At 47.1% G+C, this 24175-nt stretch overlaps 1 protein-coding gene across 1 annotated transcript; it reads left to right on the plus strand.

The window, feature by feature from the left end:
• Positions 1 to 685: 685 nt before the first annotated feature.
• Positions 686 to 20328, plus strand: ATXN1 (ataxin 1; the record flags this gene model as incomplete). Its single annotated transcript, XM_084228472.1, has 2 exons — positions 686 to 2610; positions 19798 to 20328. Exons 1-2 carry the CDS (start codon positions 694 to 696, stop codon positions 20326 to 20328), a joined length of 2448 nt encoding a protein of 815 aa, XP_084084598.1. The 5' UTR covers positions 686 to 693.
• Positions 20329 to 24175: the final 3847 nt, after the last annotated feature.

The following is a 24175-nucleotide window of genomic DNA, read 5'->3' on the forward strand; positions in this document are numbered from 1 at the left end:
GCCTCCAGGAAGGACCCAGGGCCAGGTGAAATGTTTGAGTGTTGGCAGTGGCCCTGGCAGATGGGGATGCAGACATCATACGGAGGGCCACTTGGGATGGCCACTCCCAACCTGCCCTTGCTGGCAGGCGCCTGGCTCCGAGGGCTGGGAAGGGTGGATGCTCTCCTTCCTGTGGGCGTCATTTGCTTTTCCAACATGGTAAACAGGTGAAGAATGAGTCCAGCTTTTTTCTGAAAAGGAAACAGGAAATCCATGATCTCCTCTCTAAGGAGAAAGGAGGAAAAAGAGGGTGTTGAGAAGCATGTCTTGGGGGGACTTATTAGTGCCATAAAGAGGAATCTGCTCGAGGTTTGACTTGCTGTGTGTCTGATCCATCTCTCTGGGGTGCTGTGGGGCCTGCTACCTGCCTGGGTGCTGGGGCTGGAATGGGGTCTGGGGATTTTACCTTCCAAGCGGGCCTAGTCTCAGTCGTGGGCTGACTTTTTATTTCCTGTCCCTCCTTTCTCCTGTGTCTCCCCTCTTCCCGCTCCCAGATTCCAGAGCTGCTGCTGGCCGATCGCACCCACGGGGAGATGATTCCTCATGAAGAGCCTGGATCCCCTACAGAAATCAAATGTGACTTTCCATTTATCAGACTAAAATCAGAGCCCGCCAGACAGTGAAACGGCCACCGTGGAGGGGGGACGGCGAAAAATGAAATCCAACCAAGAGCGGAGCAACGAATGCCTGCCTCCCAAGAAGCGCGAGATCCCCGCCACCAGCCGGCCCTCCGAGGAGAAGGCCACGGTCCTGCCCAGCGACAACCACCGGGCGGAGGGTGTGGCATGGCTCCCGGGCACCCCTGGCGGCCGTGGCCACGCGGGCGGCCGGCTCGGCCCGGCGGGGACCTCGGTGGAGCTCGGTTTACAGCAGGGAATAGGTTTACACAAGGCGCTGTCCACGGGGCTGGACTACTCCCCGCCCAGCGCGCCCAGGTCTGTCCCCGCGACCACGCTGCCCGCGGCCTACCCGCCCCCGCCGTCGGGGACCCCCGTGTCCCCCGTGCAGTACGCGCACCTGCCGCACACCTTCCAGTTCATCGGGTCCTCGCAGTACAGCGGGCCCTACGCCGGGTTCATCCCCTCGCAGCTGATCTCCCCCACGGCCAGCCCGGTCACCAGCGCCGTGGCCTCGGCCGCGGGCGCCGCCACTCCGTCCCAGCGCTCCCAGCTGGAGGCCTATTCCACGCTGCTGGCCAACATGGGCAGCCTGAGCCAGGCCTCGGGACACAAGGCTGAGCAGCAGCAGCAGCAGCAGCAGCAGCAGCAGCAGCACCTCGGCAGGACGCCCGGGCTGGTCACCCCCGGGTCCCCACCACCACCCGCCCAGCAGAACCAGTACGTGCACATCTCCAGCTCCCCGCAGAACGCGGGGCGCGCGGCCTCTCCTCCTGCCCTCCCGGTGCACCTCCACCCCCACCAGGCCATGATCCCACACACTCTCACCCTGGGGCCCTCCCCCCAGGTCGTCGTGCAATACACCGACTCTGGCAGCCACTTCGTGACTCGGGAGGCCGCCAAGAAAGCCGAGAGCAGCCGGCTGCAGCAGGCCATGCAGGCCAAGGAGATGCTCAACGGGGAGATGGACAAGGGACGCAGGTACGGGGCCCCGACCCCGGCCGAGCTGGGCCTGGTGAAGGCCGGCGGCAAGTCAGTGCCTCACCCCTACGAGTCCAGGCACGTGGTGGTGCACCCCAGCCCCGCCGACTACGGGGGCCGAGACTCCTCGGGCGTGCGGGCCTCGGTGATGGTCCTGCCCAACAGCAGCGCGCCCGCGGCCGACCTGGAGGTCCAGCAGGTGTCGCACCGGGAGGCCTCCCCCTCCACCCTCAACGACAAAAGCGGCCTGCATCTAGGAAAGCCCGGACACCGCTCCTACGCGCTGTCACCCCAGCAGGCCCTGGGTCCCGAGGGTGTCAAGGCCGCCGTGGCCACGCTGTCCCCGCACACGGTCATTCAGACCACGCACAGCGCTTCGGAGCCACTCCCGGTGGGCCTGCCCGCCACGGCCTTCTACGCCGGCACCCAGCCGCCGGTCATCGGCTACCTGAGCGGCCAGCAGCAAGCGATCACCTACGCCGGCGGCCTGCCCCAGCACCTGGTGATCCCTGGCACCCAGCCCCTGCTCATCCCGGTGGGCGGCGCGGACATGGAGGCCTCGGGGGCGGCCTCGGCCATCGTCACATCCTCGCCCCAGTTTGCTGCAGTGCCTCACACCTTCGTCACCACCGCCCTCCCCAAGAGTGAGAACTTCAGCCCGGAGGCCCTGGCCACCCAGGCTGCCTACCCGGCCATGGTGCAGGCCCAGATCCACCTGCCCGTGGTGCAGTCCGTGGCGTCCCCCGCGGCAGCTCCCCCCACGCTGCCTCCCTACTTCATGAAAGGCTCCATCATCCAGTTGGCCAACGGGGAACTGAAGAAGGTGGAGGACTTAAAGACAGAAGACTTCATCCAGAGTGCAGAGATCAGCAACGACCTGAAGATCGACTCCAGCACGGTGGAGAGGATAGAGGACAGCCACAGCCCGGGGGTGGCCGTGATACAGTTCGCGGTGGGGGAGCACCGAGCACAGGTAACATTCGCACAGGTCGCACAGGTAGGGGGATGCCCACCTTACTGCCCTCTCCTCCCCAGGAAGATGGATTTCTTCAGGGAGGCAGGCTTGTCCCTGCTGTGGGAAGGTTTAAGGATTTTCAGTTATGCCTAGACTTTTTCTTAACTGCAGATTCATTTAATATTTTAAGACAATGAATGTATGGATGTACCTACCATCAGCTCACAATACTATATAAGCGTCAGGAGTGCAGCTTCCCACCTCTCTGAAAGTATGTACCACACCTCACCACCCCCAAAGCTCTAGAACCATTCACCACTGTCCAAATGAACCCCCCAACCTGTGCTGCTCCTCAGGTTTATATACCTAGATTTTAGACTAAAGACTTCCCAGGCATGTTCTATGAGAGAATTATGCCCTAGGACCCAAGGCATTCATTTCTGTGCATCTAGGATAGGGCTCGTCAGGCATCACCCTGGACCACAGCACGAAACATAACTCAGTGATAATTTTTTTAAAGATTTATTTATTTATTTATGCAAGCACTGGGTAGAGTCAGAAGCACAGGAGGGTGAGAGAATTCACCAGAGCCAGAGCGGGGAGCAGAACAGGCAGACTGACGAAGTACACTGCTGAGGGGAGCAGCGGGCGGCAGGTGAGGTCTGCGCGCCATGTGGGACCCTCGCTGGCGGACGGGGATCGAACCAGCGCTGCGGAGGCTGCGGGCAGCTTCTCAGCCCAGCGCTCAACCGCTGCGCCACCAGGGGAGGCCCAGTGGTAATTTTTGACTCAAAACACTCCAGAGGTGGGACGATGATGGAGACAACCTGCAGGCTCCTGGCATCATCCCACCTCCTGTGTTTTCTGTTAGAGGAAGACAGCGCTGGTCGGGGTGAGGACATGAGGTACCCAGAGTCAGCACATCCTATTCTAACATCTGTGTTGTAAAAGCCAGATGTTAGAGGTCGACAGATGAGGAAACAACTGCTATAAAAAAACAGGTGTTAGACACAGATCCCAAGAGGAAGGGACACATATGCCAGGCGGAGAGGAGAGTGTGGAGGACGCAAGGGGCAAGCATCCTTAGCATTGGCTGTTTGAACAGCTTCAGGGGGCTCTGGATCTTCCTTACCTGTCTTGTTCCTGTCCCTGAGGTGATTCAGGCAGGCGGATTGTGGCCTGGAGTCTGAAAGACTAGGGGGGAGGTGAGGGATGCGGGTGATCTGCATATGAAGGACATGTTCCCAGATGGGGTATTTGCTTTCCCCAGGAATTAACTAACCCTGGAGGTGCAGTCCTTCCAGAGTCACTAATACCCCAAGATCTCAAAACATCAGAATATGGAAAAGGAAAGGCATGGTTAATATAATCCAAGTAGTCGAGGCCGTGCCCAGTCATCTCCTGAGTTTCTGGTAAATAGGAAACCAAGGGTCAGATATGGCTAAGCTGAGTCATTATAAAACTATGACGAACACTCTCTATTTGCGTGGACTCCTTCAGTCCGCCCTTTCTAGTCTCTCAAACCACTTACATGCATTCATTCCACAGCTCCACTGCCCAGGTGGCTTGGCAGCAAACATAGGCAGCTCCTGGCCTTCGAGCCCCAGCCCCAGCCTTTCTGGGAACTTCTCCATCAAAGACTCTGAAACGCTCCTCCATGTGATGGTGGTTCTTTCAGTTTGAGTTGAAAATGGTCGTGGCTTAGCTGAACATTTGGGACCTTCAGAAAAAATAAACAAAAGAAGACATGCCAGTTAATGGCTTGAATTGTTTTGAGTATATTTTTCACAGATCAAGTGAGGTTAGGGGAGACCAGTTTTGCAGAGTGTTTTCCAGAAGTGCTTATGAATGACCGGACGTGGGAGCTTGCACAAGAGCTTGCATCGCTGAGAGATTTTAGCCCCAGATACTTTTCTTTAGTACAGTGCAGTATCCCCAGAGTCTGCCAGTCCACTAGGGCCCTCGAGAGATTTCTCAAAGTTTGGTTTCCAAAAGGCAGCCAAAAAGTCAGCATTTTAAACAAAATGGCCTCTTTAGAACTCATTACCATCTACAGTTGCTGCTCACACCTACCTTCCTATATGGATTAGAGGTGGACACTACAAGAAAGGAAAAATGAGTTGCCTTTAGCAAAGTTGCCTTTGAATAGATGCTGGGAGAATAAGCAAAAATGAGAAGTAAATGTGGTTTTTCAATCCGTTCCTTAAGGTGTTATAATGAACAAAGATAGGCATGTCTTTTATTTTTTAACCCCAAGATAAGAAAGCACAGATTGCAGAGCCAAAGTGGAGTAATTTCTGGACTTTGGTGGCTTTATCAAAATCTCCTGGCACTGAAATTAATATTAGGCTTCTGCAGAAAGTTGTCTGAACTTCACTTTTTTATTGTATTTTTTTTTTAAGATTTATTTATTTATTTATACATTTATACAAGCACTGGGTACAGTCAGAAGCGCGGGAGGGTGAGAGAATTCCCCAGAGCCGGAGCGGGGAACAGAGCAGGCAGACTGACGAAGTACACTGCTGAGGGGAGCAACGGGCGGCAGGAGAGGTCTGCGCGCCATGTGGGACCCTCGCCCGGTGGCCGGGGATCGAACCGGTGCTGCAGAGGCTTGCAGGCAGCCTCGCAACCCAGCGCTCAACCACTGCGCCACGGGGGAGGCCCTTTATTGTATTTTTTTTAATTGCGGTAACCCTGGCTTACAACACTGTTCATGATTTGGGGGTATATTTTGAAATGTTGACTCCTTACCAGCATCTCTTTCAACTTGAGAATAAAGAGCAGCCCCAGCTGTGGCTGCATCACCAAGGTGCTGGCAGCTCCTGCAGACAAGAGCTTCCGGGGCCTCTTTAGGTTTCTAGTTCATCTGGCGGTTCTTAGAGAAGAAGCATCATCCATCTATGTTTCCTGAGCAAATCTGCTCAGTCCTTTGCAGAACGAACTCACAACTGCTGGGAAATCGGCTTCCATCTGAATCCCATTTCTTCCTGGAGCCAGGACACTTTGCCAGCAGCCAAGGTGCAAATTAAAATGTGAAATATTTGTCAGGCCTGTTGGCAGGACTGTCAGGGCGGCCCCTGTGGGGTCTGGTGCCTGCTGGGAGGGGCTTCTGCAAAGAAAGGCAAGAGGCTGTGGTCCGCTAACAAGGCAACTCAGCTGCAGGCTGCAGAAGCAAAAGCGTGAGACCCACACACAATCCATGACTTGTCCCTTCCCAGGAAGCGTATCAGAAAGAGGCCGGCATCATCACACTAGATCTTCCACCGGCAGTGCTAGTCCCAAGTTGCAGCATCAAAATTAGTGGAGAGGCGGGCAGAGAAAGCCAAAGGGGCTGTGGGGGAGAACTAATATCTGGATTTAATTTCCCTGCCAAGGACTGAGGGCGCCCCCACCCATCAGTGTCACTCTAGGAGTTTTCTCCCCTGGCCTGAAGTCCATGACTTCTCAACCGCTTGGAAATCACCAACACTGGCACCCACGGGGAGATGGAGAAATGTGCAAATTGTTTAACTTAATTAGCAGAATCACAAATGTGGTTGGGGAGGTTGTAGAGGAAGCGATGGTGTCTGCACGACAGATGGCTGGATGGCTCTACAGATAAACCCTCCCAGGAAGGAAGCCACAGGGCAGCTTCACCTCAGAAAGCCGGCCCTGGTAACCCCAGGGTGGTGGGGAGAAAGCCCCAGCTGGGGTTCTGGTTGACCGAGAGACAGGCTCTTTTACCTCTCGGAGCTGCTGTCTTTCTCATCTCTGAACAGCAGATTCCTTATATAAAATCTTTTGATGCTCTGTTGTATAAGCCTTCACCTCTCTGCCTTGCAAACAGCTCTGGCTTGTCCACACCCACAGGGGGTCATGGGGAAAGCTCTGCTGACCTCCGATGCTAATAATCAGCACAGGGGCATCACAGCAACTAGAGCCGTCCTGGGTACGCTCAGGAGCTTTTGATTAGGGTGATACGTGAAGGAGCTGAAGGACACCTCCGGGGCAGCCTCTGGCTGCTGCTCCAGCCGAGGCAGTGCCAGGAGGAAAATGATATCATGTGCTGATTGCTGCCCCTGTGAGTTCTTTGCATCCCCAGCGCCATATGTCTCCATGCAGGTGGTGGCTTTATCCTGCTGCTGTGGAAGAAGGAAGGGAATTCCAGGCTTGTCCATGGCCACAGCATCCTCTACACAGGAGCTCTGGGTGGCCTCTGCTGTGTCCCTTGCTCTCCTGCTGCGGGGCGGGTCGTAGCTTCCTCCCCAGGTAGACAGAGGCTCTGCTTCCATCCTGTCTCTTGACCTTGGTGATTTGGCTTGAGAGCTCCAGCAGAGAGCAGGCTCTCTTCCTGGGGCCTCTCTCCCCAGTATAATCCTCTTCATAGGCTCCAAGTTTGAGTGCATACGTCTGTGGCCAGCCCCAGAGGGGCTCCCCAGGCAATAGCCTCAGTGTGGAAGCCAGATGGAAAGCAGGTTATCTGCTAGGAAAATTCAGGACCTGAGGCCAGAAAGACCTGAGTCTGAATCCCTAGCTCACCACTCCACCGTAAGCACCGCCACGGCATACAAATCATGTATAAATCATTGAGCAAATGGTTATTGGTGCAATTATGTGTGTTCTCTCCTCGTGGGGAAGAATGGAAACAAGTGTATTGAAAAGAAAGGCACAGCGTGGAGCCGTAAGGCCTTGAAAATAACCGTTTCCCTTCAGTGCTTCAACTTAGGTGACCTTGAACCTGCCTTCTAAGACCAAGGCCTAGAGCCTCATGCTCTGAAGGTTTATGGAGGGAGAAACAGTCTAGAAAAGTTAAAAAAGAAGGCTGAACTTCAGCAGTCAGCACCAGAAGCTGGGTTTTTTTTTTTTTAATTTATTTATTTATGCATACAAGAACTGGGGTACAGGCCAGAGGTGTGGGGGGTGAGAGGATTCACCAGAGACAGAGTGGGGAGCAGAACAGACAGACTGACTGAAATACACTGCTGAGGGGAGCAGCAGGAGACAGGAGAGGTCTGCTGTGCCATGTGGGTCAGCTCCCTGGCCGGGAATCGAACTTGTGCCGCAGTGGCTGCCAATAGCTTCACAGTGCTAAGACTTAACCCCCTGCGCCACCAGGGAGCCCCACCAGAAGCTGTTTTGATCCTGGCTGAATTCCTGCCTTGTGGTCCCACCAATAGCCTAGTCCCCCACCCTCACCCCCAATCTGCTGTTTCTATGGGGAGGGCGAAACCACCTCATGCTGCCTACTGTGTGTGTGTTAAACTGTTTTCTGAGCATGAGCCGGATGGCAGGCCGGATGGGGAGATGGGTGGTGCAGCCCCGCCTGGCATCATTGCAAGGGCTGAGGCAGAAACAGCGCCTCCTGGGCTTCTTGACAGCAGAAAGCATCTTAGCAACGTGTCTTCCCGCTCGTTGCACCACATCTTAGGAAGGCCCAGCCTGGGGACCCTCTGGTTTCACCTGACAGTCCCCCTGTCCCTCTGTCTCCTGTTCCCCAGGCTCAGTTTTCTGAAGGTACCCAAAATCTGCTCGGCAGAGTCGTAGTAAATTGTGTTTGTGAAGTGCTCGGGGGTGAGACTTCTCTTTGCTTCCTTCCTCACTGCCGAGCTCCTTCTGTCATTAGGGCTGTCTGTCGCTTCTCAGAGCCTCCCTAGGTGACTGCTTCCCATTACCTCCTTGGGGGCTGCTTAATATTCAGCGCCACCTCTTCTCCCTCCCTCCCTGGTGTGGCGTGGCGTGGCGCTCACACGGCAGGCAGTAATGATGTGCTCGCTGCACGTCTGCCATGGCTTTCCTTTCGTTCCACTGTTTTTTAATTTGACTGCTGTGTCCTGTGAGTCATCAGTGGCAGCCTTATGCATTTAATGGATTAGCTGGTGCCTAAAAATAGCCGAAGCCTCATGCAAGCAGCACAGAAGCCTGTGTCGTCCCTTAGCTGCCAAGGCAAACCCACTTGCCAACATGTCACATGCAGGCTTGATGGAAATGAATCCTGAATTGTATGGAAAGGTGGTGGCTGCAAAGCCGGGTGCTAGACCTGCGGTCCAGGAGTTGGTGCTCATCCTCCTGTCTGTCCTAATTCCAGAGAAGCTCCAGCAGAGAGGTGGCATCAGAGCACATTTTTGTTTGTGTGTCTGTGCACCCCGGCAGAGAGAGAGAGAGAGAGAGAGAGAGAGAGAGAGAGAGAGAGAGAAGAGCTGGTCTCCCTTAGGCTTTGTGTAATGTAAATGCCCCCAATCCTGTGACCTTGCATGTACTAATGATGCAGTTTCTGTGGCCCACTGGTGTTGTTTTTAAATGACTAGACTTTATAGTTTAAAGCAGTTTGAGGCTTGCAACAAAAATTGAGCAGAAAGTACAGACAGTCCCCAGACACATCCAGTCTCCCCTATTATGAAGATCTTACATTCACATGGTATATTTGTTACAGGTGTTGAGCCAGTGTTGGTGCATTATTATATGCTCAAATCCATGGTTCTCATTAGGGTTTACTCTTGTGCTGTACTCGATGTGGATTTTGACAAATGGGTAACGTCATGTATCCAGCATTACACTATTATTAGTTTCACCACCCTACAAATCTTCTATGATTCACCTATTCATACTCATCCACCACATCCCCATCCACAAGCACTGGCAACAGGAATCCTTTCACATCACGCGGTTCTGCCTTTTCCAGAAGGTCTCTAAGTTACAGTCATACCGTATGGAGCCTTTTCATAATGCTTTCTTTCACGTGGCAATATGTACTTAAGGTTCTCCCATGTCTTTTTGACTTCCACAGCTCACTTCTTTTTAGGGCTGAAATATACGTTGTTCTTTAAGGCAGGCGTTTTAAGAGAGCAAGTGGGTAGGTTCTGCCTTCCTGGGGTGCATCCCACAGTGGAGGTGCTGTGAGCCATACTACACTGTTGCAGGAAAAACTTAAGATTTTATTTCTTTTTTGCATAGAAGATCTGGGTACAGGCCAGAGGTGCTGGGGGTAAGAGGATTCACCAGAGACAGAGTGGGGAGCAGAACAGGCAGATCCACTGAAATCCACTGCTGAGGGGAGCAGCGGGTGAGACAGGAGAGGTCTGTCGTACCCTATGTGAGTCAGCTCCCTGGCCAGGGATCGAACTCAGGCCATCACGGTGATAGTGCTGATGCCTTAACCCCTAGGCCACCAGGGAGGCCCGGAAAAACCCAGTTTGTAATTTGGGACTTGTGTTTGGAGGTGTCTCTAGGCTGGGGTATGGGTTTGGGTTTACTGCACAACCCTGATATGCTTCCACCAAAGTCTGAGTTAGGTTTAGCACTGACGTGATTAAATGTTTTAAGTGGAACTCACAGATACTCTTACACTCAACTGAGGAGTTGTGACCGTTTTTATTAATGATTTTTAAACATGGAAATAAAGGCTTCTCACCCTTTCATCATTGCCCCAGGGTTGTCTGACTTCTTGATGTTGGGAAGGTAGCTAGATGCAGGGGTCTGCACGGAAGACAGACTGGCTTCTCCCGACGGCTAAAGTGGGACCAAGATTTTTATTTGTGGACAAAGTTTAGAATTCCCACTATCATCGTTTCCCTGGGGTGGCTTGTGAGATGTGTCAGTGCTCCTGATACAGGAACGACGCGTACATTTGGGATAGTGTCAGGCAAAATTGTTTTGTAAAACAGATGCCCTCCGCATTTGTGAAAACAGGGATTCTCTCTTGTGAAGGGAAAAGGAGACATATTTAAACAACAGACGTTTTGTTTTCTTTATATCTTGTTTTTGGTGATATGTACATATGTGTGTATATAGACATAGCCCCCATCTAAGATTGAAATATATGATCAAACAGCACAAATAGGAGTATACACAGACACCGTGTTTAGACACAGTAGCTATTGACTAAGCAGTTAAAGGAAACTCATTGAACTTACACACAGAAGAGCCAGGAATGGTCTTAAAAGCCAATCATTAGCCAGAGCAGGAAGGTGACATTGAATTAATATTTAGCAGCTGAGAAGTGAAGATGCCTCCCAGTCTTGGCCCTGAATAGAAGGTGGAGGTGATTGCTTTAGAGGAGTTGGTTTAGGGGGGTGGTGAGTCAAAGGGTGTTTTTGTAGCTGCAGGAGGGCAGGAAAGGGTGGAGGAGTGTGGAGGTGATCTGCCCCTAAAAAGAGAGAGTTACTGGCTACAAGGCATCCAGAGATGAAAGACAGAGGGGCCTCCAGCTGACATAAGGACAAAGGCAATTCATGTTCACATTTCATCCTACAGACTGCTTAAAGTATTTGGAAAAGGATGTATTTATGGGATGAAAAAATGGGCTATGTCGAGTTGCCAGGAGTTATGTAACTTGTTTTGGTTTTATATGGTGTTGCCCCAGGAATATCTATATCTGTATCTATATCTATATATATATTTTAAAGATTTATTTATTTATGCATACAAAAATGGGGTGTAGGGCAGCAGTGGGGGGAGAGTGAGAGGATTCACCAGAGACAGAGTGGGGAACAGAAAAGGCAGACTGACTGAAATACACTGCTGAGGGGAGCAGCGGGTGAGACAGGAGAGGTCTGCTGCGCCATGTGGGTAGCTCCCTGACCGGGGATCGAACTCATGTTGCAGTGGCTGGTGATAGTTTGGTGGCAATGAGATTTTTAACCCCTGTGTCTCCAGGGAGGCCAGGTATATTTTCATTGGGATTTAATAGAGGCCATTTGAACCCCAACAGGATCATAAAATGAACTGCTGATTATTAGCGCAGCTGAAAGAGCAAAAGGAACTTTAAGAGTGGGGCGAAAGTAACTCGAGTGTGATTCAGTGAAACCATGATGAGCTCAGCGTCTGACAGAGGAATGCTGAGTGAAGCAGCTGTGGCTCAGCCGAGAAAGCTGGCTGCTAGAGGCTGAGCCAGAGCCTGGAATGCCCTGCTCCTCTCCTTGCTATGTGCCCAGTTCAGTCCCTGCAGGTGACAAGAAACAAGGCCAGGCAGAGCCTCTGCGGCATGTCAACACTGACCTCTGTTGGTCATTTGTGCCATTGCAATGTTTTTAAATACGGAAAGCAAATGGAACTCTATTCTTTCGGATTTTTATTGAGCACCTATTTCATGCCAAGAATTATCCTAGACTCCGGGTATAGGACATTGAGCAAAACAGATAATACCTCAGCTCCTGAAGAATACATACGTAACTCAGAAAATAATGCAACCAAAAATATTAAGTCCCATAAGGAAAAAATAAAGCAGCATTAGAGAAGGTGAAAACACTAGGGATGGAGGGTTGTTTTTTAAACAGGGTAGTTAGTGAAGCGGTCTCATCCGAGAAGGGATGACAGTAGAAGGCATTAGCACACAAGGCAAAAAGGATTCCAAATAGAGGGGAAAACAGACTGAGAAGTGCATACGTCCTTAAGAGTTAAAGCACCAGGTCCTCCCTGGTGGCACAGCGGTTGAGTGCTGGGTTGCAAAGCTGCCCACAGCCTCTGCAGCACTGGTTCGATCCCCGGCCACCGGGTGAGGGTCCCACATGGCGCGCAGTTTTCTCCTGCCTCCTGCTGCTCCCCTCAGCAGTGTGTTTCGTTGGTCTGCCTGCTCTGCTCTCTGCTCTGACTCTGGTGAATTCTCTCACCCTCCCACGCTTCTGACTGTACCCAGTGTTTGTGTAAATAAATAAATAAATCTTTAAAAAAAAATAGAAAGAGTTAAAGCACCAGTGAGGATCAGTATCATTCCCGTGCAGTGAGGAGGGGGTGGGATGCTTGCTAGTGGCTGCTTTTTTCTCCCAGTGAGATGCTGGCTTCACCAGGACAAGGGCAGTAGAGTTAATGAGAAGTGGACTCATTCTAGATCTGTTTGGAAGAGAGGATTTGCATGGATGCAGAATGAGAGAAAGTGTGTAGAAATACAATTCCCAGGTCTTTGATCTGAACAAGTGGACGGATGGGGATCTCATTTATGGAAGAACACAGGGTACAGGGGTGGGAGGGGCAGTTCTGGAGGTTGTTTTGGACATGATCTCAATTGTCATCCACCAGGACATCATCAGAACAAGTTGTCCATTTCCAAAGGCCCTGGTGAAGTTATCTGTGCCCTATGCAGCATAAAATGGGTCTTAAGCAGTAGGTATTCTTCCACAGTCCCTACCAGTTAGCAGGTGCTTGGTGCTATTAACCTCAATTAAAACTGAAACACTCAATGATATTTGGAAGTTCTCAGCACCTGAGGAAAGACCCATATGAGCCTCAAGTTCAAGGACTCATAGACTCATTTTCCACCTAAGAGTAGCAGCCTGTCACCGAATCGTACCTCTGTTCCATGTCCAAAACAGTCCTGACATTAGCACTGACAGCCTGTTTTGAGGGAGCTAATAGTCCTCTCCAAGGGAATTTTAAGCAGACAGACCTAACTCTACATATTCTTACAGGGAAATCCCTCAGTATGATTTCTTCATCAACTGTTTTAATGATCAGTTAACCTTTAAGAATGTTTATGCCCTTTTGGAAAACTCAATTATGAAGCAAAAATAGATTTATTATGAATGCCTTAGTGTGCTTATTTGAGGCAGGCACATGAGTTTACCTTTCATCAAATAAAGGGAGGGAGAGAAACTTATTTTCACATACAATGCAGACAAAAAATGTTTAAAAATATGCATTATCCAGAGCATTCAGGCTCGATAGGAGAAAAACATCAGTGAAGATGAATAATGAGTGAGGATAAATAACTAGTGTAGAGAAAAGCAGCATTTGACCAGAGCTGTCCAGTCCAGAGTCTGCAATGATCTGATTGTCTGAATAATCGCTCACTCCTCACTCACATAGATTCAGCTGAGAAACACGTTATGTGGCACCTTTTCCTAGGATGGCAGCACTCCATGGAAGGAGACACAGGCAGAATTTAGGAGGAAGGGAACAAGGTAAACCTCTGAAGTGGTAGAGGTGATTTCCCCAAGGGTATCCAGGTTAAATTAATTCTATTATAAAGGAATTGTGGAATGTATATTCAATGGAACACTACTCTGATATTTAAAAAGATGAAAAGGTACCTTTTGAGATGATATGAGACAATATAAGTCAATTCTGCCAAGCGAAACAAGTTAAACAGTGAAAGACATTACCTTATGGTTTCACTCATTTGTGGAATATAAATAACCAAAAAAACTGGAAGGGCACAATGTGAAAAACTCTCAGGTGCTGCGAAAATATGGTGGTTACAGGAGAGCAGGGATCAATGTGATTGAGTATTGGTTCTGGAGCTTTGATGAGATGAGTGAAGCAGGTGCACGTTGAGGTGTGAAGCTATACTCCCAAAATGGTACGGTTTTATTTAATGGTAATTTAATAACATTTGATTAAAAAGAATGAGTCCATTCCATTGCCATCAGCACTTTTTAGCGCACATCTCAAATACTCTTCTGTCCTCCTTCTCCCATCACTTCTTTCATGGTTTATCAGATAAGCTGTTCAAGCAATAAACCACTTTCAGTCTAAGAACTGCCTTTGGATTTTGGAGATGAGGAAAGAATGAAGGACTCTCCAAATGTCCAAAAACATGGTGTATGTAACATGAGCATGGACATCTACATTGTGGCTTCTGGAATAATGACTTGGAGTGACAAGTTATAAAGGCCTTGACCCATTTCTTCTTAATGAGTCTACAGATACTGTTAACATGTGGAAGCCTTCAGATTTGTGTAGGAGTATGCAGTGGATGTTAACTTCAGAACATGGAAGATTGGCTGCTCTGAGGGGTGTATACCAGGATGGCTCACACACCAAGATCCTGTGCACTTCGGGTGCTGGGCTCTCTGCCAGCAAAGAGACAGATTGCCCAAGAGCAGGGAAGCAGCTAGGACCATGGGAAGCCAAGAAAGAGGCCAGTGTGTGTGCAAAAATAGGGCTTCCAGTATTATGAACATCTCCTGACCTGTCTGGTGTTAAGCAGGGATAAGCAAGCAGCGAGTCTGGTAGGGATTCTCCTGAGATAGTTACTCTTGAGAATTTTGTCTTTATGACTTGGAAATGCAGCTAAACAATCCCCACTTGAAGTGGGATTTGTTCCTTCTGCTCAGTGTATGATGTTAATTATGCTAGGAGGTATGGGATAGGATTTATGGAGCCAGCTCCAGATTGGCCCTCCCACTTAGGACTCAGTGGGCATCCCCATCTGATATTGCCACTTCTAAATATATGTATACATATGTATATGCAAACATATATGTGTGTATAGATAAATGTAGTTCTGAATATTGAATATCAGACTCGTCACACACTTGTCAGGAGGACTAAAATTGTCCAAGAAGACAGGCAGACACCTTCACCATGTTCATTGCATGGAACAAATCCATAGCTCATGTGAGCAGATCCTATGTATTTGAGGGTAACATTCACCACTGTTGGGGCGGGCGGGTAATGGGAATGTTAAATTCATCTCTTTGGGTGGTATTACTTTTGTCCACAGGGACAAATTCAGTGAGACTGAGATTGAATCCCAATGTCATCAGTTTATAGTTCTGATATTAGGCAGGTGATTTCATCCTTCTCAGATTGTAGTTTTTAATTGGAAACTAGAATTGGAAACTAGTTTGGAACTAAACTAGTTTCCAAACTAAAGGTGGAACAACAGTACCTTTTCATTAATACATTGAGTATTAAATCAAATATTTTTGTGAAGTTCCTACCTGAGTATTTCATAGATAGTAGGTACTTAAAAAAAAAAAAGGTTACCTCTATTTACATTATTAAATTAGCCCAGAAATCATGAATTTTCATGTATATTATATATTTATATGGGCTCAGACTGGCACACAAACACTGTAAAAACAGACGTTTCTATATATTCACCATAGTTGTTTTCAAAACGTGTGTGTCTTCTATGGACACAAATAAAGTATATCACTCAAGAAGTGTGTCTAGAACGCGATCCATCATACGTTCCAAAAAAAGATAAAGTAGGTTGAATGGAAAAGCTATATCTAAATAAATTACATGGAGATATACTACTTTTAATTTGATTTTGTGTTTGCAGTACAAGTGTCCATGTTTATAAAATTCAACAGACATCTTAATATTGTTGTGTATAGTAAATAGTACTTTGATTTACCCACAAAGCTACCATTTTCATTATTCTTAGGTCTGTGCGTCTCATAAAATGTGTTTCGAACACATTTTTCAATTTTTGGAGGAATTTGACCAAGATAGGTATTAGTTCATTTTTGAAGGTCTAATGGAATTCACTTGTGAAGCCATCTGGTCCTGGACTTTTGGTTTTTGAGAGAGTTTTGATTACTGCATCAAATTCCTTTTTTGAGATGGATTTGTTCAGGATTGCTATTTCTATTTCTTCCCTATTCAGCCTCAGATGATTGTCCAAGTCTAAAAATTTATCCATCTCTTCTAGGTTTTTGAATTTGTCTGTTTATGAATGTTCATGGTCGTCTCTAATTATCCTCTGAATTACTGCAGCAATAGTTGTAATTTTTCCTCTTTCATTTACGATTCCATTTATTTGAGAGTTTGCCCTCATTTTCTTAGTAAGCCTTGCTGGAGGTTTATCTCTTTTCATTTTAATTTTTTGGAGGAATTAACTTTTGGTTTCATTGTTTGGATTGTCTTTTATTGCTATTTAATTTATATCTGCTTGGATTTTGATTATTACTGACTTTTGGACTTGGTTGTTCTTTTCCTAATTCCTCCTCCAGAGAGAAGGTTATTTGAGCTCTTTCTTGTTTCTTGATATGAGCCTGTATTGCTATATACTTCCCTCTTAGTACTGCTTTTGCTGTATCCTGTAAGTTTTGAAAAATTGTGTCCTTATCATTTGTCTTGAGGTACTTTTTGATTTCTTCATTAACCCAATAGTCTTTCAGTAATGTGTTGTTCAGGTCCCTGTATTAAGGGGTTTCCCTGCTTTTTTTTTTTTTTTGACACTTGATTTCTAGCTTGATGCCTTTATGGTCCAGCAAGTCAAAGCATATTATCTCTATTCTCAATTCTTACCTCACTTTCTGCTAATGCTTACAAGTGAAGTATTTGGCTGATCTTGCTAATCTGGCCATAATATCTACCTGCTTTTTTCAGCAGATATTGGTTTCCCAGTATGTTCCATATACCAGGAACCTTGTTCTTGGTAAGAGGTCTCCTGCCTGACTGTACGCCTAGCTGACCAGCAAGAACTGGGTACCAAGACAGTAGCCCCAAGAGCAAAGAGGACTGGGGATCCTACACACTTTGTCTATTCTACTTCTGTGACTTTCTCCTGAAATTTTCATCTACTGTAGCTTTCTTTTTATATCTTGATTCTCCACTGTTATCTTATTACTCTCTGTCTTCTGTTCATTGCTTTTATTTCTAAGGATATTCTTTTTTTTTTTCCTGTTTTCTCAATATTCTTCCATATTCTTTATCATGGCAATTTTAAATTCTTTATCTGTTAGGGGGAGTATTTCTTCCATGGCTGTGAAGTTGGGCTTTGGAGATTTAATCTTTGTGTGTTGTATTCCACCCCCACCCCAGGACTCATGAGGACATTTGTTGGATTTCTCCTTCCCCTTATTTGTTTTGGGATCTATCTGCTGTAGATGTGGCAGCTGCCGAGTGTGACACCCCCTCTCACTGGTCAGGAGGCCCACTGGCCTGCACAGGTTGCTGGTGGGGTCTCATGGAAAGTGGCAATGTCTGAGGCCACTCCAGCACTTTCCTGAGCGCAGGTCCAGGGTCTCACCAGTCTGGTGGTCAGCCAGTGGGCTCTCACGAGGCTTGGAGTCACTTCCCTGGTGCAAATGTGGGCTCTCACAGATCCAGGAAGGTGACTGGCAGAATCTCCTCTTGTCTTCATGTGTGAAGGAACCTTTTGATTGGTATAGAATTTTTGATTGGGGGCCTCCCTGGTGGCGCAGCGGTTGAGCGCTGGGTTGCAAAGCTGCCCGCAGCCTCTGCAGCGCCAGTTCAATCCCCGGCTGCTCCCCGGCCACCGGAGGAGGGTCCCACATGGCACGCAGACCTCTCCTGCCGCCCGCTGCTCCCCTCAGCAGTGTACTTCGGTCCTTCTGCCTGTTCTGCTCCCCGCTCTGGCTCTGGTGAATTCTCTCACCCTCCTGCACCTCTGACTGTACCCAGTGCTTGTATAAATAAATTAAATCTAAAAAAAAAAAATTTTGATTGGCATCCCCTTTTCTTTAGCCCTTTAAAGAGATTCCATTGTCCTCTAGCTTCCATCGTTTTTGTTGTGAAGTTAACTACAAGTATAATTATTGCTTATTTGGAGATAATGTATTGATCTGGAGGTTTCAAAAAATTTTTTCTTGTCTTTGCCTTTATATTAGTTAAACTATGATATACCTCCATGAGAATTTCTTTTTCTTTTTCCTGCTCGGGCTATTTGCAGATCCATGACTTATTGTCTCATTCGTTTGTAAAATTCTTAGTCATTATCTTCTGACATATTACTTTGCCCCATGTTCTCTCACTCCTCTTTGTAGGGTTCAAATTACGTCCGTTAGAGCTTCTCAATGTGTATTGCATGTATCTTACTGTTGCCTCTGTATTAGCCCTCTTTTTGTCTGCTTCATTTTGTGTAGTTTCTTCTAAAGCCCTAGTTAGAGAATGCAGTTCTCTAATTGTATGCTCAACCATGCTTCTTCTCATCAAGGTTCACCTTTATTTAATAAAAGTTCACCTTTATTTCTAGAGTACAGCACTTTGGGGGCCACAACAAGAGGGTACACCAGAGGGCATCTTCCCTTGATGTTCTATGATCTCCATTCCCTGCCATCCACCTTCATCTCTGCTCCCAAACTGTCGAGATCACCAAAAGTCCACTTCGTTTCACAACTGCTCCACTTTGGAATGTGCAAATGCCCTGTTGGGGGCATACGTTCCAAGCACCAGGTTCAAATCTCTGGACCATCATCCTTTCCTGACACTGACCCAGTGATTTTTTTTTTTGCTATCTTACTTTTTTTCTAATGCACAAGAATAAAAGAGGGTATTTTACATGTTGTCCAGAGTTTCGTTAGCTTATTTTTTTCTTCAGAATATTTTGTTGTCCTCAGCAGGAGGGTTAGTCCAAATTACCTAATTGATTACTTCTAGAAAATCCTTTGAAAATTGACTTTTAAACTACTTCACTGTTTTCTTTCTCTTTTTTTCATTATAGCATAAAGTTGAAGAAATTAAATTTCCATGAAAATCGAACTGTTAAAACCTCAAATGTATTTCAACCTAATTTAATGACAATAGTGATATTCTCACTGGACAGTTTGCAAATCCCTCACATACCATCTCCTTGCCTTTGCTCATATGTGGAATACTTCCAGGAATGTCTTTTCTTTGAAACCACACCTCTACTATACCCCAAATATATATATATATATATATATTTTTTTTTTTTTTTTTAATTCAGCACAGTGTATCCTCATCCAAGAAGATTTCCTTGCTACTCTCTCTTTCAAACAGGCCTCTGCCTTCCTCTGGCCTCTTCCAATGTTAATAATTGTGTAAAGTTCTATAACCCCACTCTGTAAATCCTTTCACCTTCCACTTTGGATATTTGGTTTTGGGGGGGGCTCAGGACTCAAGTGCTTGGGGCTTGACCAAGATGGATCAAGCCCCTGAACTGTCTGTATCCATTTCACCCTCTCCCCAACATTATCCTCCGCTATTTTTCAAATCCTACCCATCCTTGGTTACAGTAGCCCTGATTCCCCTCCCACTAATAAATATTTATTAACCTCCAACCATATACTTGGTGCCCTTTTAGAGCCCAGGGGTTGTGATAAAACCATAAATGCCTGCCTTATGGAAGGTACATACAGACTAAGTCTGACCCATGTATTGTCTGTCATACATTAGAAGAGCATCTGTCCAGGGATAGCACAAGACCATAATTTGGGCTTCTGAGACAGACACAGCCTAGTACATTGCTGAACTTTTAGGACATGTTCTGCCATTCTTAGGGGGCAGGGAGGGGGGAGGTCTATTGACTTGTTTGAATGGAGACCTGCTATAAAGTGAGATTTTGAATTACTGAATGGATCTTTGCACTGGAGTCATTCCACTGGCTTCGACCCAACATCTATAGAAGGTAAGTCGAGGTACAGCTGAAAATAAAACCTGTATTTGTGTGCACGGATGGAGGTTTGTAGAAGTCCTTTTGTCCCCCTTCAGTTTCCCTGTGTGTAAAATAAAACAAGAATACACTGTTTTCATTTCTCTCCCTCCTGTCCCCTCTGTCTCTCACTGTTTCTGCAGGTCAGCGTTGAAGTTTTGGTAGAGTATCCTTTTTTTGTGTTTGGACAGGGCTGGTCATCTTGCTGTCCAGAGAGAACCAGCCAACTCTTTGATTTGCCGTGCTCCAAACTCTCCGTTGGGGATGTCTGCATCTCGCTTACCCTCAAGAACCTGAAGAACGGCTCTGTTAAAAAGGGCCAGCAGGTGGATCCCGCCAGCATCCTGCTGAAGCACTCAAAGACCGACAGCCTCGCGGGCAGTAGACACAGATACGCAGAGCAGGAAAACGGAATTAATCAGGGAAGTGCCCAGATGCTCTCTGAGAATGGCGAACTGAAGTTTCCAGAAAAAATAGGATTGCCTGCAGCACCTTTGCTCACCAAAATAGAACCCAGCAAGCCCGCAGCCACGAGGAAGAGGAGGTGGTCGGCGCCAGAGACCCGCAAACTGGAGAAGTCAGAAGACGAGCCACCTTTGACTCTTCCTAAGCCTTCTCTAATTCCTCAGGAGGTTAAGATTTGCATTGAAGGCCGGTCTAACGTAGGCAAGTAGAGGCCATGCGGGGGAAGGAAATGTGGGTCTCCCTTATCATGTGTATCAAGATTACTGTACTGTAGGCTAAATAATACAGTATTTACATGTTATCCTCTTCCTTTAGGTTTCTGTTATAACCTTGTCATTAGCGTTGCAGCTGGTGTTGCGCAGGAGACTGGTGCATATGCTCTGCCCACGTGTCTGGCAGGGAGTTGCACCTGCAGCATCCCCGGGCTTGACTGCGCTGGTTTCCTGAGCAAGTTCTCCTGGAAGGGAACTGCAGGGCGGGCGAGCGAGCGAGCGTGCGTGCAGCGAGCGAGGGTCTCTCTCTCTCTGCCTCCCTGTCTCCCTCTCTTGTTCTCAGCGCGGGGTGTCCTCTGGAGGTCCTCACGTGCAAAATAAACATCAGGATCCCCGCGTCAGGACATCCTAGAGAGGCATCAGACAGCGGGTGGAAAGCTAACCGTGTAAAACATGTCCCCCCTCCAACATATTTTACAATAAAAGCAACTTTTAATCCTATAGATATATATTTCCCCCTATGGGGCCTGACTGCACTGATATTTTTTTTAAAGAGCAACTGCCACACGTGGGATTTCGTTTCTGCTTTACTAGTGCAGTGAAGTCTCCAGGGTGTCGTGCGTGTGGGAGGGGCAGCCCCTGCAAGGCCGTGCTCCCCCAGAGTTGGGGAGGGAGTGGGGAGCAGGTGTGGGCAGGGAACCCCCACTCTGATTTCTGTGCAGTGTTAGGAAAACCAATCAGGTTATTGCATTGACTTCGCTCCCAAGAGGTAAACTGCCCGACAGTGAGAGCCGAGGAAGCTCTTGGCATTGGGTTTGCAAATCTTTTGTCTTTTAACTCTAGTACTGTTTATAGTTCATGACTATGGACAACTTGGGTGCCACTTTTTTCAGATTCCAGTGTGACGTGAGGAATGAGATTTTGAAGATGAGCATATAAATTACTATCTCTAAGCACTTAAAATGCTGTTCACACTTTATTACCAAGCATCTTGGTCTATCATTCAACAAGTACTGTATCTCACTTTAAACTCTTTGGGAAGAAAAACAAAAAAAAAACTAAGTTGCTTTCTTTTTTTTCAACACTGTAACTACATTTCAGCTCTGCAGAGTTTCTCACGAGCAAGAGATTGAAAGTTTCGATGTGGTTTAAAGGGATGAATGTGAATTTTGACCTAGTATGTGACCATGAATGACCACCAAGAACAGCCTGAAGGGGGCGCTTTTCACTTTGATGTCTGAGAATTAAAGGCAGAGCTGACAGAGAAACTGAGAGAAAAGGGATGGAAATACTCATTTTTGTCCAGTGTTTTTCTTTTTAAGATGAACTTTTAAAGAACCTTGCGATTTGCACATCTTGAGTTTATAATTTGTGTGATATTCCTGCAGTTTTTATCCAATAACATTGTGGGAAAGGTTTGGGGGACTGAACGAGCATAAATAAATGTAGCAAAATTACTTTCTAACCTGCCTAAACTCTAGGCCATTTTATAAGGTTATGTTCCTTTCGAAATTCATTTTGGTCTTTCTACTACATCTGTCACAAAGCCAGGTCTTAGCAGGACAACTCTGAGAATTTTCTTCAGATTCATTGAGAGAGTTTTCCAAAAAGACATTTATATATGTGAGCAAGTTTTTTTTTTTTTAAACAATTGCTTTATTATTGTTGTTATCAATGTTATTTTCAGAATGAATTTTTTTTCATCTGAAGTCAAATCAAGAGTTAATGTTTGGTACAAACCCAGAAAGGGTATTTCATAGTTTAAACTTTTCATTCCCAGAGATCTGAAATAGTGGTTGTAGATTTTGAGTCTGCATCTTAAAGTGCTTTTTTAAAAAAAAAAATGTTTTATAACTAGGGAGAAATTTTTAAATATTCTTACTTGGAATGGCTGCAACTAATCAGAACCGATGCTGATCTAATTTCCCTTTTACCATTGAACCAAGTATTTCTTCCATTTCACAAGTTAAACAAAAAAAATTCTCAAATGTCAACCCATATTTAGCGATCTAGTATTCCTTCGTATTTAGTTCTCACCGGAACTCAAGATTTTTATGAGCCTTTTTCTGGGGTGTACCAAAAACATTTGACTAGGTTTAGAAAATAGTTAGAACCATTTCTTGACTTTCTTCAGATTTCATTACCCTCTCGGCAGGCTGGCGAGAGCTGGGTGGCCCGTTCTTGAAGTCATAGTGCTTATTTAGTGCTGTATTTTTTTTTTTTAACCTTTCTGTTCAGAGAACTTGCTTAATCTTCCATATATTCTGCTCAGGGCACTTGCAATTATTAGGTTTTGTTTTTCCTTTCTGTTTTGTAACCTTTGATAGTAAGAGGAACACGGGGCTGCCATATAGACTTTTGTCCTCATCCGTACCACTATTTATAGCAACTCGTGGACTCCGAACAACACACATCACCTTTTGGCTTACTTGGATCCACAAAACCAACACTAAAATGGGAAAACATTCATGGTTTGGAGCAATAGGAACATCATCCTAATTTTTGTGCTTCTATCTATTTCAGGTATAGGAATTATAAAATAATCGGTTCTTTCTAAACATTGTCGCATTTCATTCTCTTGCTTTTTTTAGCATGTGCAATACTTTCTGTGCCAATAGTCTGACCGTCTGCTCTAGTTAAAACTCATACCCTTTCGGCTTTTTCCTGTTCGGTTCATCTTCCCCACTCTGGCCAGAGAAGGGCTGGAGGGAAGAGACCCAGGAAGGGGATTGCCTCCTGCTGCGGATGCTGAGTGCTGGGGCAGGGAGCCTTCAGGAGCACCCCGTGTCTGTCGCCATGTTGCAGAAAGAGCAAGCCAAGGAGATCTAGGGGAAGAGCTGCGGTTCCCCGGGTCACCACGAAGAATAGTCGATGTGGAGCGTGGAGAGGAAGGAGGCAGAGTCATCTCTCAGGCACACTCGGGAGCAGTGTAGCCAGGATCAACCCGTTTTCCACGTCCTCTCCGCGCTGGGCCAGGCCCCGCCTGAGGTCTGTGTCCTTGAGACTTCAAGTCGTGCCTCTGAGCAACGGCCTGTGGCTGCGGAGGGAGCGACCTGGCAACCATGTCACCTCTCCTCTGTGGCAGCTCTGTCCTCAAATAGGAACAACAACTCGAGGACAGGGAGCCTCCTCTTGTTGGCAGACGTTGGCGAGCCCCAGACTCCCAGAACAGCCTTTGGCACCGCTCCTGTGTCGCGAACCTAACCGTGACGGGTGTAGAAATTCTTCGGTGCCGTGCAGCTTACGAGGATCAGCTATGTGCCTCTGTACTGTGTCCACTTTGCAATATTTACTGACAGCTGTCTTTAGTTCTTCTTTCTCTCCTGTTTTCCATTTTTAAACAAATAACAGCAGGCCTTTTGCGTTTACAATGGAACACAATCACCAAGAAATTAGTCAGGGCGAAAAGAAAAAAAATAATAATAATAAGAAACCAACAAACAAGAACCTCTCTTTGTAGGGATTTCTAAATATATAAAATGACTGTTCCTTAGAATGTTTAACTTGAGAATTCTTTCAGTTTGTCTGGTCCACTTGGGGGGGGCGGCGGGTTGGGGGGCAGGGGATACAGACATGGATGCCACTTACCTCAAATCTTTTCAAGTGGAAATCCAAATTGCGTTTTCATTTGGACCTTCAGGATGATTTTCTATGTCGGTCAAGTTTTTGTTTCCCCCAACTCACCCAGTTCGGTTTGGGATGATTTGATTTTTTTTTTTTTTCTTTATTGTGGTGGATCCCATTTCTCAGCGAATGGCGACCCTCTATGTTTTGTGTTAGGCGAGTGTGTTGGGTTTTCCCCCACCAGAAAGTGGTGGCATCCCTCCTTCTTCCCCCACGAGGA

The sequence above is a fragment of the Talpa europaea genome, assembly GCF_964194135.1.
Source record: "Talpa europaea genome assembly, chromosome: 2".
Lineage (NCBI taxonomy): Eukaryota > Metazoa > Chordata > Mammalia > Eulipotyphla > Talpidae > Talpa > Talpa europaea.